The sequence below is a fragment of the Acinonyx jubatus genome, chromosome F2 (genome assembly GCF_027475565.1).
Source record: "Acinonyx jubatus isolate Ajub_Pintada_27869175 chromosome F2, VMU_Ajub_asm_v1.0, whole genome shotgun sequence".
Classification (NCBI taxonomy): Eukaryota; Metazoa; Chordata; class Mammalia; order Carnivora; family Felidae; genus Acinonyx; species Acinonyx jubatus.
This window is the reverse complement of record NC_069394.1, coordinates 8,965,577-8,983,323: the sequence shown is the minus strand read 5'-3', so window position 1 is coordinate 8,983,323 and position 17,747 is coordinate 8,965,577. Positions and strand designations below refer to the sequence as shown.

General features: G+C 52.1%; 2 protein-coding genes across 11 annotated transcripts in view; one reads left to right on the top strand and one right to left on the bottom strand.

Moving 5' to 3' along the window:
- Positions 1–17,747, top strand: part of TG (thyroglobulin) — a 253,423-nt gene that overhangs the window by 168,973 nt on the left and 66,703 nt on the right. The window lies entirely within an intron of this gene.
- The window catches only part of SLA (Src like adaptor), an 89,231-nt gene that overhangs the window by 12,836 nt on the left and 58,648 nt on the right, over positions 1–17,747 (bottom strand). For 4 of the 6 annotated variants that reach the window (XM_053208450.1, XM_053208451.1, XM_027063869.2 and 1 more), the window contains 2 exons: positions 10,011–10,108; positions 946–1,045 (listed from right to left, as the gene is read on the bottom strand). In XM_053208450.1, coding sequence (XP_053064425.1) covers positions 946–1,045; positions 10,011–10,071 — 161 coding nt within the window. In that variant the 5' untranslated portion in view covers positions 10,072–10,108. Of the gene's footprint in view, positions 1–945; positions 1,046–10,010; positions 10,429–17,747 lie in introns of those variants that run through there. The other 2 variants (XM_015068336.3, XM_027063866.2) reach the window with 2 other exon arrangements.

Here is a 17,747-nt window from a genome sequence, read left to right as displayed (position 1 = left end):
TTTTAAGACCCATTGTTGATCGTGTTGACCTCAGTTTATCCATAGGGAAATAACAGTTTTTAAGTATATCCCTTATTCCAAGCTAACCAGGAATGCTTCTCATGCTTTGGCACTGAGCCATCTTTTGGGAACCCACAGGTGATATGCCAGAATTGGAGGCTTTTAAAAATAACTTTACTATGTAGAATTATACCCTGAGATAGAACCAAGATAGTTTAGTTTGTCTGTGTCAATGAGAATCTAAATAAAAAGGATTTTAGAGCCCCCTATTTGTTCTGTAGCCCATTTTGAGTCACGGAGAGGCAACAGGATGGGAGTCAATACTTTCTGTTTACTTTCTGTTTATCATCAGACATTTTCTTAGACCCCTGGGTCCTCCTGTCTGAGCCCGAACTGCACCAGTCTATAATACCAATGCTGCATGGTGGGAGATGAGACCAATGTGAGAAACAGACGCTGGATCACAAAGGGTCTCAAAAGCCACGTTAAGGAATTTGAATTTTATCCACCAGGCAATGGGGAGCCATTGAAGGTTTTAGAGCACTGGCAGCATTAAGGATTAAGCGCTTAGATCTTCTGTGTGGGCCAATTTCTTCACCTCATGATTGGAGCAGGGCCCAAGTGGAACTGGACAACTATAGCTAAGATCCAATGATCCCCATTCAGATAGTGCTCCCCCTCTTTTTATAAAAAATATTTTTTAATGTTTATTTTTGAGAGAGAGAGAGAGAGGGACAGAGTGCAAGTGGGGAGGGGCAGAGAGAGAGGGAGACACAGAATCGGAAGCAGGCTCCAGGCTCTGAGCTGTCAGCACAGAGCCCAACTTGGGGCTCGAACTCACGAACCGTGAGAGCCAAAGTCAGACACTTAACTGACAGAGCCACCCAGGCGCCCCAGTGCCCCCCGTTTTTAAGGGATCGTGAAACATTTGGAAAGCCAACTCACTCAGAAATCACGCGTAATTTCTCCCCTCGGCGGAATATGGGGGGGCTGATGTCAGGGGATGGGTAATCACTCAGCACGGCCAGGAAGTCACCGTCTGGTCCTGGGGAAACAAAGGCAAGGGATGTTCTTCTCCACAGGGAACCGAAAGGCAACCCGAGGAAGGGGAGGCCTGAGATGAGTCCCTCCCGGGGACTTCTCAGCTGGAGATCATGATGTGCCTTGGAACAGCAGTTTAAAAAAAATTTTTTTTAATGTTTATTATTTTTGAGAGAGAGAGAGAGCCAGAGAGCAAGCAGGGAAGGGGCAGAGACAGAGGGAAACACAGAATCGGAAGCAGGCTCCAGGCTCTGAGCTGTCAGCACCGAGCCCTTTGCAGGGCTTGAACTCTCAGACTGTGAGATCGTGACCTGAGCTGAAGTTGTCCGCTTACCCGACTGAGCCACCCAGGCGCCCTGGAACAGCAGTTTATAGCAGGCCCTCCTGCCTTCAGGGATGGTGGCACAGGGAGCTTGAAGGAACCCCAAGGTCGGTGACCTCCTCCCATTCACAAGCCTGCCTTGGCCCTGCCATTCTCCTCTGAGAAGGAGGGGATCCAGAGGTCCTGGGGCTGAAGTCACAAGATCTGGCTTCAGGCGTTAGTCATTGTGTCTACCGATCCAAGTGATCTTGGACAAGTCCCCGAACACCTGTGAGCCTCCATTCCCCATCTTTAAAGTGGGGCTACGATTACCTCAATCCGGGGTCCGCACGAGCTTAGGCAAAAGTATGTAGCAGCACCTCATGAATGATAAGGGGCTATAAAAGCATCTTTACCCTTCCTGGGGCTTGTAGGTCCCCATCTGTCACATGTGTGGGGGCGGGGTATGTCACAGCTGGGCTACATGAGTTCTGAGGACCCACTGGGACCCAAGACTCTAACTCTGCAGGTCCTCAAAGCACTTCTTCCTTGTAGAATACCAGGCACCGTGTTGGGGATCTATTTAATAGGGACTTTGGGGCGGGGGTAGGAGAAAAAGTAAGTACCTTTCATCCTCTGTACCTTGAAAGTAATTCTGGTGAAGTTTTGAAAAGAAAGGCATGCTGTGCGGTTCACGCGAGGGCTGCTTACCGTGGGCTGGGGAGGCGATGATGCACTTTGGGGCACTGAGCAAAATCCCTGGTTCCCAGCCCTAGCAGGTTTGCCGTAATCCAGGCGCATCAGATGCGGGGTAATATTAGGGTACATTTTGGGGGAAGTATTATGCCTTACACACGGGTGAATTCAGCACCTGTTGGGCTTATCACTCCATCTGCCGGCTGGGCATCTGAACTCAAAATTCTGGGGAACTTTAATCACGTATTCTTTCATTCTGCAATTGTTTACTGAGCACCTAACCGTGGGCAAGCTCACATTCTAGAGAATACATAAATAATCCTGGGAGGGGGCTTCACCTGCCCTCATCACCCCAGGAAAATCTGGAGAAATCCCGGCACTCGGGCATGGCAGGCTGGGTGACCCAAATTGGCCACTTTCTGGGATCCAGACACCCCCCCCACCCCACCCCCGCTGGGACCTCTAGACTTTGTCCCTTAGAGATCTAGATCTGGGACTCTCCAGCTCACAAGTGCCACGACAGACGAAGCCGAAAGACAGCTTTGGTAGTAGAATGAGTAAGATTGAATCAGAAGCCAGCTGTCAGCGTGGAACGGCACATTCAGACGTATTGCTCGCTTGGGGAAGCTGAGCTACACGCAATAAAGCAGATAAAAGCAAGCATTTTGGGGCACGAAATGGAAACCAAAAGTGATTCGTGGTAGCCACAGTCACCAAAAAGAGGCCAGGTCTCTGACCTGAGAAGGAGCAGTGCCTAGCCAGGGAATAGCCGACCCTGAGCCTGTGGGGACACCTCCCTCACATACATCCTGCTTTGCCGAAGGAAAATGGGATCTTTCCTTTGTGTCGCCTGCCCCCGGCTCGACAGCAGGAGGTGGTGCCTCTGTCAGGCTTGAAGCCGGGAGTCCTGAGATCTGATAAGGGGTGCATCCAGATTTTGTGGGGCATGACACTCATGCAAATTGGGAACTCCTCCTTGAGAAAAGGAACAGAAAGGAAATTGCGAAGACAAGATCGTGCATGGTCCCTAGGAAGCTTCTGTGCCTTTGAGGAAGGACCTAGCACAGAGGATTTGTTCAGCTTCCCAGGAAAGCCGCCCCGATTCCGAGGCCGACCTTGCCACTCTGAGTGCCTGTGCGCCCTTTCCCTCTTGGGCCTGCATCACTCTGGAAAATGAGGCGTTGGAAAATGTCTTCACGATGAAAATCTGGGCTGATGGCCCCACACATGAAGGGGGGCCACTTAACGTGTGTCTCCACTGCCTCTAGGAGCAGTGTGATGAGCCGTCCTGTTCTTCTCAATTTGCCAGGACGCCCCGTCCTCAGAGGCTGTGACCAGTCTGTGCCCTCTGCCTTGAAAGCGCCTGGTCTCCGCTTTGTCATCCCTCCCACCCCCAGGAGGTTTGCCTGGTGCTCCTGCTGTGACCCCCACCCCCCACCCAGGACCCTAGGCTCTTCCTTTGAGGCCCAAGTTGTGTTCTGGGGTTTGCATGACTCTGGGGGACTGAGTGTGAACTCCAGGAGGAGCCGTCTTGCAGCCACCCCCCCCCCCCCCCCCCAGCACCCACTGCCCGGTCTCAGATGCTCAGGGCAGGTTTGAGGGATGAAGGCAAGGAGACGCCCCTGTGCTACTAGGCTCTTAAAAGCTGCCGTTGTGCTGCGTAAAGTGGTCCAAGAGAAGGAAACCTGTTTTGTGGCAGCCGCGTGGTGGGTGGGCGGTCAGTCATCACAGAACCAGCCCCTGTGCAAAACAAGTGTTGGAAGGAAAGGCCCAGCATTCATTCTCCGTGATAATCACAGAACCTTGACGTAGACCACACATCTCCACGGGGGCTGGGCCTTTGATGTCTGGATTCACGACTAAGACCGTGAAACAGAACAACCGTCTTTCCTTACTTTAAAAACAGAAACAGAAACACAATCCCATTGTAACAACATTGGCTCAATAGTGGAAAGAGGCTTCAGGGGCTGGAGAGTTTCAATTGCACAATAACAGCGTTGAGTTTCCTGTGGAATTTCCGAAACGGTGATGTTTTTATAGCTGTAACACTTAAATGTGGCTGAGAAAACCTTGCTCTGGGCCTTTGCTTAAAGGTAATGGCCTTGCTGTGGGCCTTTGCAAGGGATTTTAGGTCCGTCCCTGTCAGCTGTCTCACCAGCACCGGGAAAACAACACAAGTTCAGTCTGCACTTCCGCGGGAAGGGCAGGCGTTCTTTGTAAAGTTTATTTATTTATTTTGAGAGAAAGAGAGAGAGAGAGAGAGAGAGAGAGAGAGAGAGCAAGCAGGGGAGGGACAGAGAGAGAGGGAGAGAATCCCAAGCAGGCTCCATGCTGTCAGCGCGGAGCCTGGCATGGGGCTCGATCTCGTGAACTGTGAGATCGTGACCCGAGCCAAGATCAAGAGTCGGACGCTTAACCGTCTGAGCCACCCAGGTGCCCCAGGAATGCAGTCATTCTAAATAAGGTCTGGTGCCAGGACCCCATGGAAGTCTTCCCTGAGCTTGGGAAAGTAAGAAAGTCAAGTTTGCTCAGAAAGCTCAAACATACTGTCAGGTCCTCCTGGAGCCCCAGGTTTGAAGGAGAGCTGAGCACTGGAATTAAGTCAGATAAGTGATTGATACCAAAGAGAGGCGTGGATAGGATTACTGAAGGTTTAAGATAAGGAAACAGAGTGAAAAATATGTGATATGCATAAAGGAGAAATCCAGAGAGACTTTCTGAAGAGAGAACGGGCTTTGGAATCAGTCAGACCTGCCTTAACTTCCACCCCCACCACGTAATTGTTCTGTGATTTGGGGAAAGATTTATTTTTAACCAATCTGAACTTGACTTCTTCATGTATAAAAATGGGAAATATCGAAATCTACCCTGTGTGATTGGGTTTGGATTCACGACGCTCCTGTCCCAATGAGAAGCTGCTGATACCGTGTTTATGGGGTGGGATTATCATTACATAATCCAAGACCAATTTCAGCCAATAGTGCCCTAAAGTTTGAAAAGCCTCTACGATGTGTAAATTTGAAAATATTCTATTCTTCCAAAAACAAACTCCATGTGGTGAGAACAGAAGATGAAATGCGGAAGACCAAATATTTACTGATACTGATATTGAGTCAGACTGAAGAAATTATACCGACGTGTAAAATAGGAAGTGAATCCAAAAAAGGAGAGAGAACCAGGCAAACTTACTAGCCGCTTGGCCAAAGGAGAAGAGGCTTTTTTTTTTTTTTTTTTGCATTATTATTCCTTGTCATATCATTACCATTTCTTTTTAAATGCTAAAAACCTTTCTGAAGATTCCATTTATAGTTCTAGCAAAACCAGCCTTTCATTACTTCCAATGCTCCACACAACCCTAGGGAAAATGAAGAAACAAATGCCGGGGGAGTTTTAGTAACGTGTGCAGGGGAGAGCATGAGGGTTGTCAGGCTCCTGGTCATGTCCCTAAGCCACATAGCCCTCCTCGGCATGTAATTACCAGGCTGTCCCCAGTTAACGCTTGCTCCTTGACAGGTTGGGACAAAGGCTGGCTCTAAATGAGGCTTCCAAGTTGGCACCAGCCGCGGAGTGCAGTTGGTTGGCAAAGAGCTAAACAGCCCAGTGCTTTCAGATTCTGGTTTTGTATGTGCCTTGAATCATGCCCAAATCCATGGCCTCTGGAGAGTCAAAGCAGACCTTACTTTTAGCATCTTTTCCGGGACACACACACACACACACACACACACACACATAATGAACCAATCAGACAGGGCTGGGCAGATTGGTCCCATAGAAGGTCTACCAAGTTCTGTTGATTACCACGAACCCCAGGGTGTACCTGTGGGTCCCGTATTATGGGCTGAAAATGAGACACAGCGGCCCACCTGTTCTTTCCTGTCCAAAGCCTTGGCTTCCCCATCTATGAGAGGGGGCGGATGGGGACTGATTAGATCCCGAGGCTCCCAGATGGCACAGTGAGGCGAAGGCACTCGCTTGGGAACCCACAATAGCGAGCTGAGTGCCCGGTCTCAAAACCCAGTAACCTAGCAGCAGAGGGTAGACCCTGCTCTTGGCCACCTGTTCTTCTGTTTATGCTCCTGAACACCACCTGCACCACAATTAACAGCGTTTTTGTGTGCATTTGCTTTAAAAAATCTTTGGTCCCATTTTACGCAACGTGAAATCATGGTTTGACGGACCAGGTATATTTTATATGGTATCCATGACATGTACAGAAGCTGTATATTCAGTATAAACGTTGGACCTAGAACCATCTTATGGGCCAGAAGTGGGATGAGTAAGACCCTGGTTGATCTAGTCAAAGACCTGATGCAGGTTCCCTTACGGGGCACGGGACTGCCTGTGAATTCATCTGGTGGCCATCCTCCCTCAGCCTAGAGAGCTCCCATCGCCTCCAGAACACATGAGCTTCTTGGAATTCCGTTGTCCGTAGGCATATGATGTGGGGGCGAAGGGACGGACTCTAGATTCAGAACCCCTGTTTCAGATCCCAGCTGTGTGGCCTCCCGACAAGTAATTGAACCTTCCCGTGCCTCGGTTTCCTCAGCTGCAAAGTGGAGGTGATAATAGCGATCACTTTCTGCAGCTGTTGTGGGGAGGAAGCGTGGACGTGTGTCAAACAATTGGAATCGTGTCTGGCGTGTCACAGGCACTGAGTCACTCCAGTTGTCCCCCATTTAGAAGTGAGACCAGAGAGACACTAAGGGGACAGACTGACTCCTCTCATCTCTCATTGTGTGTTAAGAGTCGGGGGCAGGACTAAACGCTGGGTCCCATGATGCAAGCTTTCAGCCTAAGCCGGGGGTGGGGGGAGGAGTGGGGGGCAGCTTGTAAGAAGTTCCTCGGGTTGTTCCTTCCCACTATCGTCGAATTCTGACGAGCACATCAGGGGCGGGGCCCAGCGATCTGCACTTCGGACAACTTTGCAGGGGATCTGATGCAGGTGGTCTGAGAATCATTCACTGAGAAGTGCCAGGCTGGGTCTGAGACTTCCCTGCCCCCTGCCTCTTCCTCCCCAGGGCCCCTCCCATCAGCTCTTTCCATGGGGCAGCACCCATGATGCTATGTAAATGCACTGCTTAGCGCGATTTCTATCCTTGCATGGAAAAGGGGTCTGAACGGTGTCTGGGTTTACGTTACTGCCTCTTGCTTCAGGTCAGGGTGATAAAAGGTGAGGAGGGAAAAGAATACAAAGGTAGGGTGTGGGAAAAAGTCTAAAAATTCTCTTTAAGGTAGAGCTACGCTACTTCCCCGCTACCTGGGAGTCCCCTAGGCCCTTCTCAATTCTGTGCTGCCTGTGTCTGGCACAGAGCAAGAGTCTGAACTGTGCAGAGAATCGCAGAGAAAGTGAGTTCTTTGGGATGATTCGGAAATAAGTCCTGGAACCCCCAGTTCAACCACTTTAAAACCTCTGGGGGGCGTGCCCATTTAGACATAGCCTAGTGCAATCAGATAACCCCAAGTGGAGTTAAAAAGAGGGACTCCCCCCACATTTAGCAGGTAGCTATCTTGTGCTGTGATTGCTGTGAGGAGGGGAGGTTCTGACCTCCACTTGAGAGCTGAGCCCTGCCTTCTGGGAGGCTAAGTGCCTTACCCAAGGTCATTCGGCTTCGGGGGGCAGTGCCGGAAGCTCAGCAAGGTCATTTGTCTCTGAGACCTGCCCCATTTCCATGGGTTTTGTGATATTGGTCTCTGGGAACTAGAGTAACCGGGAATGTTCTGGAAGGCTTAGTTAGGAGAACAAGGATGGGCAAAGCCACATTGCAAGGCATCCACAGTCCTGGCTTGGGGACGAAAGAGCTCTTAAAAGCTCACAAAACTCGTCTGCCTCACAGTTTACAGACAGGCCTCCTGCTGATCCGTGTAGGGCCTGGGGCTTTGGATGTTTTTAATTCTCCTCCACTCAGGCTAACGACAGGGGAAGCTCCACTTGTGCGTTGGCCTAACGCCATCGACTCCCCGCACTACTTCCTGGGCATTTGAGCCTCACTAAACGAGTAAGCACGAGTGTTAGCTGAGTAGATGCCCTGTGCCATGAAAACCCCAACTCTTTGCATCATTTGACTAGAAACTAATAAATAACAGCATGAACTACAACCGCTTTCTTCTCCCTTCTTCAAGTGGATGTCAGAAAAAAAAAAAAAAAAGAGGAAATCAAGTTAGGACCGATCACAAGGGAAACTTTTCAGGGGTGGGGGATGAAAAGCCACCCGCTAACACTTGATGTGGTAGCCTGGATCACGAACGGGGTCCCACCTGGGGAATTCTCTTAACCAGGGGGCGGAGGGCCGGGGAGACCCCTCCACCTCCTTTTGCGAGGTGACCTCCCACCCACACAGTGGAAAAAAGAGAAACTTATTTCGTGAGAATTTGCATTTAAAAAATAAGGGCAAATGAGCAAGCCCTTGGAGGCCCGTGTTTTCACGGGGTTTGCTCAAGCATGCCACCCCCCCCCCCCCCGCCCCAGTGTGAGAGGTTAGCGTGACAAAATGGCTTTGGTGGGTGGGTGCATGGCCCCTGGGCCGGCCTGGGCCCTGGGAATTATAGTGTCCATTTTCTACAAGGAGCCGTGGCTGGAGGGGAGGCTGTGACTTGAGGTGGTTTGGAGAAGGTTTGGAGAAGGGCCCAAGCTGTCCCCTGGTGGCAGCTGACTCGGCCGCTTTGTGTAACGGCACCCAGTTCAAAGCTGTGCGCAGGAGATAAAGGGGCCCAGGGTGCACACCAGCTGCCCCGCCCCATCACATGGAAATCTCCTTTGTCCAGAAGAACATTCTTTCTTAGGTTTAAGGAAGGGGGGTGACCGGGCTGGAACAGACAACCACCAGTGCTGCCCGGCATCTGACTGGAGGGGAGGGCCGGGTAGCAGGGTCTCTGGACGCTCACTTGGGAGCATCTGAGTGATCATGAGACCATGTATAACTGGGGTGTCTCCATTTTGGAAGACGTGAAAAGACATCCCCTGTCTGAAGGGGCCACAGAAGTTGTGGAAGGAGAGACAGGGCACCCGACGCTGTCTGCTCCCGGCAGGCAGGACGGTGGACGTCTGTGTGTGTGATCTTTGCTCGGTGCAGGGTTGTGGGGGACCCGGGGGACCCGGGGCGTTAGCAGAGGGAGACTAAGCCTGAGCGCTGTGCTGTAAGATAGGAGATGGAAATGTCCCAAGGGGACTCACCCTGGGGACACCGATGGATCTCCTGACCTCCTCATCACCTCCTTCCCAAGCCCCTAGAGGACCCACACAGTGCACCACCGCTGCCCCACCCAGAGCCCCGTGGGTTTCACTCCCAGCCTTTGCCTTCTGCTTGCCTTGTAGCTCTCTGACCAATCTCTGAAGGGCTCTGTCGCTTGAAGAGTCCACCTCGACCTGGCAGCTCCATGGGAACCTGCCTTCTGACATCCCTGTCTGAGCTGTGACATTGTGCCCTCCCCCTAGAACGGGTGGCCTCCTGATCCTACCGGGGGGGACACAGGATTCCTTCCTTTCCAGGGAGATTTCCTCGAGCTGTATCTAGCTTCATCGAGTTGCTCTGCAAAAGCATTTGCAGAGCTCTGATAATACTAACCCCATGATCATATCCTATCATGGGCTGGCAGGGTGTGGTAGGCAAGAGCCCACGTTCCAGAATCAGACCGGCCTGGGTTGGAAATCTGAATCTCTGATTAGCTAATTGCATGCCCTCACGAGCCTCAGTTTCCCCACTTGTCAAATAAAGGCGGAACCGGCTGCTCTCGAAGGTCCGTCACACAATGACAGAGACCCAGCCGTCACCCCGGGCGCCACCGCTCAATCTTTTTTAACACGTAGTTTTGAAATGTTAGCTACAAGCCAAGCAAGAGAGGCAGGTGCATCGAGCGCCCAGGCGCCCGGTGCCCTGTTTCAACAACCGTCAGCACCCCTGTGGCTCAGTCTTGGCCCCGGCTGTCAAGCGACGGAGTGAAGCATCACACCCGAGACCCAAGAAGCCAGACTTACCATCTGGGCTGGGCACAGGCCTCTCGGGGGGTGCCGGGGTGGATCTCATACTGTTTCCCATCGCTCTGTCTCTCCGGGCTGTCGAAGATGCGGGACGCCTGCAGCACAGGGGATACACACAGCAAGTCAGCCACGCGCCGACCCCTCTGGGTGAAGAATGACCCAGTTTAGAGTACATCGTGCATCATTTTTCGGCAGCTCACTTCTCGAGGGGCGGGTGTGTTCACGCGAAGATGAGATTCGTGAATGTTGGTTACATTTGCTCAGCCCTGCTTCTTTTATCAAGGGAATGACAGAGAAAACCACAGAGAGGGAAGTTGCCAGCAAATGCTGTTGGTGGCAGAAGTTTCCATTCCTCTGCACCCTGGCTGTCGGAAAGCAGCCAGTGGTGTCTGTGCAGAGCGAGGGACCTTTCAGATGGGCCTCGGCTTCCCCACTCCCGACCCCGCCCCCAACCCTTCCCTCCCCCCACGCACCCGGAGCTCTGGGCGCCCAAAAATCGGGAGGCACCGGCCTTACAATCAAAAGACGGTGAGGAGAGGGTACTTTCTGCCTCAGTTTTCTTCTACGTGAAATTTCTCAACATGCTGTAACCAGTGAAGAAGGGAAAGTCCATAACGATGCTGTGCGATCACGGCGGGCTTCGTGCACACATCGCTACAGGAGACGCGTACATGTGCCGTGACGTCTGATTATCCTAAAGTCCCCGCACCAGTAACCCCCTTTGTGCAGTGAAGGCAACTGAGTGCCTGAGAGGGTAAGGATCTTGTCTCGGGTCACGTAGCACGCGACCCACATTCTGGGTCTGCGCGTGCAGGCTTGGTGACCTTGGGCCTTGACCCTTTCCTGCCTGTTTCGGGGACTAATGATACAACGACATTCGGTTGTGGCTGCAAAGTTAGCAGATAAAGCACAAGGAGCACTTAGACCGTGGCTTGGCATGAAACCCATGTTTGTGATTGCCACCCGCGGGGTACTTTCTGGGTGTCCGTCATGGTAAACCTTCAAATTCTGGGCCCTCGTACAAGCATTTTAGAAGGGAGCTGAGGTGATGACAGAAAACGTGTTTTCCCGGGCTCTTTGAAGCACAGAGAAGAAGGCCCCACCCATGCACAGGAACCATTCTTGTCTCTTGGGGATAAACAGGAGAATGGATGGGGGCAGGTTCCCCCAGCTGGTGCCCAGCCCAGCTGGAAACTTAGACTCCACCCCTTTCTTCTGCAGTTTGGGGTCAAGGCCTGAGTAGCGTGAAAGGGTCCAGATGTCAGCCAACCCAACCCCCCACCCTGGCCTGAAATCCTTCCTCGATGCACTGCAAGTTCAGATTCTAGAAAGATCTACATTCGTAGCAAGGCTTTCCAGAGATTGAGGGAGGTCTGCATCACTCCCTAATTTAGAGAGGCGGAGGTGGTGAGGTGGGGTAGTGTATTGGGAAATGAGGAAAGCCAAAATTAGTTTTGTTTGGAAGTTAGTGTATTTTAAATATTTACATGAATAGTCCATCGGTCGTAACTCAAATAGTTCAGAGTGTAATTGTGCTCTTTCTGAGATCATTACAAGCTGGCAAGAGCTCTGAGCTCATAACGCACCACGGAAAGTGTGGCGGGAAGGGGTCACACATTCAAATTTACGAAGCCCATCTTCTGATCCTCTTTTAGGGGTGAGGCCCCTCCGGGCGTGAGTCACTCGTTTCCTCTATCTTGCCACCCCCACACAGGCAAAAGGACACCTTGGACCCTGGCAGGGCCCTTCCCGCAAGCCAGGCAGATGTTAACAGCATCCCCTGGCTCCAGGACGCAGGGACCAGTTGTCTAAGTCCCCAGCTCCTAAAGCCTGGTGAAGGCACTCAAGAAAACGTGCTCCTCAAAAGTGCTCGAAAAACCACACCAGTGGAGCGGCTGGGAGCCTCATTCCCCGCAGCTCGGTGCTGGCCCTGAGTCAGCACCCCGAGAAAGGCAGGCCCCTGGGATCCTACCCACCTGGTGGGGAACTCGGGCCGCCTCTGAGGCCCCACCTTAGACATGTCCAGGGAAGGAGCGAAGCAAGCAGCCTGCGGCTCGGAGGAGAAGCCTGTCCCGCACAAAACCCCGCTCCCGTGTGCCGTGCAAAGACGTCCCACAGAGCCCCCGCCACCTCTGTCCTGCTCCGAGCGCTGTCCTGGAGCCCATCAGCCACCTCAGACCCCCAGCTTCCCTGGGTGTCATGGCCGAGGCCTGGAGAAGGCTCTCAGGACGGGCTGGGGAGAGGTCGACTCTGACCCGTGTAGGCTAGCCTCGCCCCTATCTCTCCCATGTGTCCCCACGTCGCAGTGCGTGCTGTCACCAGACCCCCTAGCAGTGCCGTTCTGTTCCCCACAGCCAGACACTTGGCATCCAGCACCAGTTAAACGCCAGGGGTCGTACCTTTCCCCTTCCCCCACCCCACTTGGGGTGCCATTTCCCACCCACCGGACATCCCAGCGCCCTCCCCCCGCCCCACCTTCTCCCTTGGAGCCCCTTTCTGGCGGCAGCCCCCAGCCCCCATGTCCCCCTGTCTCCTTCCTTCACACCACAATTCCAGAACGGTCGTGGGGAAAAGACCTTGTCATCTAGCAAAGTGAACTCTGACTTCACTCCCTCCCGACAACTTTGTAATTCTCAAGGGTTCGTTTGCAATTTGGGGCAGGGGGGAGGGGGTTCTTGGGATCCAGGACAGGGAAAAGAAAGACTTGAAACTCGCATTTCTCAGGTGGGCAAACTGAGGTCCGTCCAAGAAAAGAAACATACCCAGGGTGGTGACACGAGAAAGGTCGGGTAGGTCCCAGAGGTCTGACACACTCCCTCCGCCCTGCTCCTCCAGCTCTGGTCTCTTCCGTCTTGCAGGTGCACGTGTGCACCAGCCCACTATATCCCGCGCCGTTCAGAAAACCCCAGAAGGTCTCAACAGCCCTTAGTGGTCTTCTTGTGGGCTTCCTGTAGTCTCCAGGAAGGAGTTAACTTATCTGAGAGAGGCTTTTATTTGAGCAGAGTAAAAATGCCCCCAGAGACCGAAAGCCAGAGTCTCCCTAATGAAATGGCTGAGCAATCTGATTTAATCTGTGACAGTTTTATGCAGGGGCTGGAGGTGGGAGAGAGGGTATGAGGCACATAATTGCTTCCAGGAACAATAAAGAAAGGGCAAAAGAGAAATGAGTTAATTAAAATTCGCTCTGAACGTTTGGTTTCTTTCTCCCTTTTCTTTGGGATGTCAAGGATCAGAGCTGGCATTTGCCTCTTACCTTCCCCCTAGTGTTTAGAGCAAAGCTGTTTTCTTTGTGAGAACTTGGGCCTCAGTTGACTCCTCTGGAAAGCGAGATGAGTGAAAAAGATGGTCTCCAAAGACAAACCACTTAGCCCCCCTTTTTTAAGTTTATTTTTTTTAATTTATTTGGAGAGAGAGAGAGAGTGTATGTGGGGGGGGGGGGTGGGGGCGGGGAGGGAAGAGGCCGAGAGAAAAGGAGGGAAAGAATCCCAAGCAGGCTCTGAGCTATCAGGGCAGAGCCCAAGGCAGAGCTCGATCCCATGAACTTCGAGATCATGACCTGAGCCAAAATCAAGAGTCAGACACTTAACCCACTGAGCCACCCAGGCGCCCCGCACTTAGCCCCTTTTAATTCTAGGAGTCAAGACTCCGTGACTTTTTAAGAACTATTAATAAAAGAACCGTCACCACTTCTTTTATCAAGCTCCATTACAGAATCCTTACCCTGTCTTTATATTCTTCGGGGTCAAGGGAAGGCTGTTCTGTGCTCTGCCTTCTGGTGGGCAGTTAGCAGACGCACTGCATTTAATCTCCCAGCATCCCTGGGGCTGGGAGCTGTGGGGGAGACTTCCTCTTCCACCCTCTCGGGGCGGAGGTCAGCTGGTGAGCTCACCTGTCCACACTCCGGGAGCTAGACACATGCAGGGCCCGGATGCAGGACGCACACCTACCTCTCCTGATTTTGGCACCGACGGCCTTTCCCAGCGGCCGTGCCTCTGCCTTGCTGCATGGGGAGGAAGAAAGATCCCCAAGGACCTCTGGGCAGTGCGGACACACGGCACGGAGAGGTCACACGGCTGCAGGGAGTTGCCCTCGGTCGTGTGGGAGGCACTCGCCAGCTACCCTTCTCTGGCTAGGTTGCTGTTGGACCAGATCAGGGATCCTTTCATTGTGCGTCCTGCATTATCTTTTAAATACAGCAGTCAGACTTCTCAGAACCTTCCATTCCCGGATGGCATCCCAGGACAGTTCTCTGTGCTTTATCCACTTCGCGCTTCCATTGCCCGGGCCTCACTGTTGGAAAGGACCGTAGCCTGAACCCCGCCCCGCCCCGCCCCCCACCTTGGGCGCTGGGGGCACAGAGTTGAGGAGCCCCAGCCAAAGGAAGGTGGGGCCGGACTCTGTTATAAAACCAGAAACAGCTGGAAAACCTTATCGACATGCAGCCTGCCCTTTGACCTTGGAAAATCCCCCCACAAAGCGTGACAGCGTAAACCCACTCGCATGACCAGCTTCTAAGGCGTGGAAGCGTGATGCCACTGGTGGGGAACGTCACCATCCGCTGTACCCTGACCCCAACGACGGCAGAAGTAACCAGAGCCACCACCGCCACCGTGGCGGATCAGATTTTGCTCCGCATTTTCTAGCCGCCATGTCCCAGGTTGCTCCAGAGGTGAGATAAATTCACTTGTCCAAGCCTATACGACTCGTAAGAGGGAAGCCTGGGCTTCAAACCAGGTCTGCCAGATCCCAAAAGCTGTGCTCTCACCCTCCGTGAAACGCTGTCTTGCTTTCCTGCCCTCTGGTTCTCAGAAAAGTGATTTTTGAAAGCCATCAAAGTAAACTTCTGGGACCGTAAACTTCTGGGGGAAACTTTAATACAAGGGACAGGGAGGTCCAGAAGGCTCTCTGGGATGTCAGGAGGCAATGTTTGGGAGCCCGTGTCTGGGAATCTGGCAGGGGCGAATCATCCAGGAGAGAGAGGCAGTTAAGGTGTGCTCAGGTCTCAGTACCACCCTTAGGTGGCCTGTGTGGTCACAAGAGCCAGAGTGAGTCATGTGGAGTGTTTTCCACCCTTTCACAGTATTATTTTAAAGAACTGTTAAATGCTGTAAGGGGAGGGGGTGCCGAGAAACAAGAAACACCAACTGTGCTTATAGTAGCCCGGTGTTGCAAAAAATTCACACACATTTGCTAATACGTGTACAAAAATATGAAAGGAGATGATTTCCAAGATGCTTTCAAGGGCTCTCTCTGGGTGGTGATTTTCTCAGGTAAATGTTATCGATTTCTTATTTACACCCTTTCTAAAAACTCCAGGTGTTTCCCCCACGGGCATGGCTTGCTTTTATCATCAGAAGCGGAGCTGGGAAAGCATAAGGAATCTCTGAAAGGGTTTTCAAGGCAGGCAAGCCTGAGTTCAGATTCCTGCTCCCAACCTACTGGCTGTGTGTCCTTTGCCAAGTTCCCGCACTTCTCTGAGCCTTGAGTTTTAAATCTATAACCTTGGGAGACAAATATATGCCCTGCAGGGTTGTTTTGAGGGTTAAATTACAGATCATATCTAAAGCAGAGATACGTTTGGTAAATCAAACAGCTAAAGACTTACCAAAGCTAGATCCCTTGGTGGTATCGGGTGGCCAGCTAACTCACTGCAAGCTCGAGCGGGTGTCTTCTCCTCCTTGGCCTCAGCGTTCTCAAATACCATGGGGAAAGTGTTGGGACAGACAATGGCTCATGGCCCTGTTGCCTCAATTGTCCGTCTACTGTGACGGGGACCTGGTACCCGCCCAGTTGACTTGGGGCTTGCTTGGTGCTGCCTGTGGTCTGATGCTGTGCTCCAGGAGCGAGAGCTGGAACAGGGGCTTAGCATTGGTTGGTTTCCCTGCCAAGGATCTCGCAGGATTTCCGGGGGCACCCCACCACATCCTGACCTCACTCGACAGGTGCACCTGTGCTATGACCCACATTGTTCCCTGCTCTCCTCTCAGGGCAGGTGCAGCCACAGCCTGTCCTCCCTATCCCCCAACCCCACCTTGTTCTCCTTTCTTGCATGGCGGAGGAGGGCTGTGGTATGGCCTTGGCTCCTGGGACACTGGCCAGGACAGGCAGCCAGCTCAGAAAGGTGCTCGAGTGCTCCCTCTCCCTCCTCCTGCCTAACTCAAAACCAGAGCCTTTAAATGGCCACTTGGAGGAGACCTCAGGATCCTCTCATCCTGGATACTCCAAACCTGTTGGTTGAAGAGTTTCCCCAGGGGCGCCTGGGTGGCTCAGTCGGTTGGGCATCTGATTCTTGATTTCGTCGCAGGTCATGTTTTCACAGTTTGTGGGATAGAGCCCCTTGTCACGCTCTATGCTGTCAGCGTGGATTGGAATTCTCTCTCTGCCCCTTCCCTGCTCTCTCTCTCTCTCTCTCTCTCTTTGTCTCAAAATAAATAAACTTAAAAAAAAAGATCTTCCCCAGAAGCTTAATATGTAAAAATAGATAAAAGCAAGCTGCTGGTTGGGGACTCAGGGTTCAGCACCCTAACCCCTCCACTCTCTTGATGGGACAACCGAATCTCAGGATATCGTAAAGCACCAATTGAAAAGTGGCAGTTCAGTGCCCTCATATCACAAAGAAAAGGCTCAGGGCAAGCAGCTTGCTCAGAGTCACCTGGGAAGTTTGGACAGGGACCAGAACTCCCTGTCCAGCACTCTGTCCACCATTCTGCCTGACCCACGTGTCCCTGAGCCTGTGTTCTGGCTCCTTGTGCACTTGCGTGCCCAGAAAGGGATCCCCTGTATTCTCAGGCCGACAGAGAGCCTCAGCTCCACCCTAAGACTAGGATAACATGTTAGGATGTCATGGGAAGAAGCCAGATTCGGGGCCAGTTGGTGCTGAAGCAAATTTCAGCCTCACCCGTATTACGTCACTAAGCCTCTTTCCATCGCTCGTTTTTATTTTAACAACGGACCTAACAGCCACATCTGCCTTGCTGGGTTTTCACAAGTAAGAATTCGAGAGAGGAGGTATCACGGGCGGCACACATCCTGGGGTCTGTGTGGCTGGCCTCTGCCAACAGTAAATGCTTCACGAGCGAGGAAGTGTGGTCCGTGTGATGTGGGGTCCGGCACGGAGAGATAGGCAAAGAGCCAATCCCCACGTGGCTTTAGCATCGCATTGAATAAAAAGAAGAAAGTCTCCCCACCATTTGTTTCTTTTCTCCATCAGCTTTTTATACACAGAGGCCGCCAGTATACAGGACCGTTATAAATATATAAAACCCATTAGCTGATATCATAAACACTGACATCATAAACACTGAAAAAAGTCCGTCGTAAAGATAATTATTTTGGTATCAGATGACGCAGGTACACAATTACGCAGAACGGAGAAACAGTAAATATGGGTAGGCTTTTTCTTTTCCTTCCAAATACAGATACTTGGGAAATGCACGTTTCCGTAGAAGGAGGGGGTGTGGCTGCAGACTCGTGTACAGCTGCTAAAGGTCGCCTGGACACGGGGGGGGGGGGGGGGGGGGGGGGGCCAGGGAGGTGAAGCTGGCGACTCTCTTACTACACCACATTGCACAGCAGGACTTCGTTTTGCTTTTTATTCACACACACCAATCAACAGGGTGGCTCATAAACTTATCGAACAAGCTGGAAATTGGTATTTTGCTAACGACATCATTTGCATATGCTGAGCCACCTGCTCCAGGGCCTTCGCCCCTCGCTGTGGATCACTCGTCACAA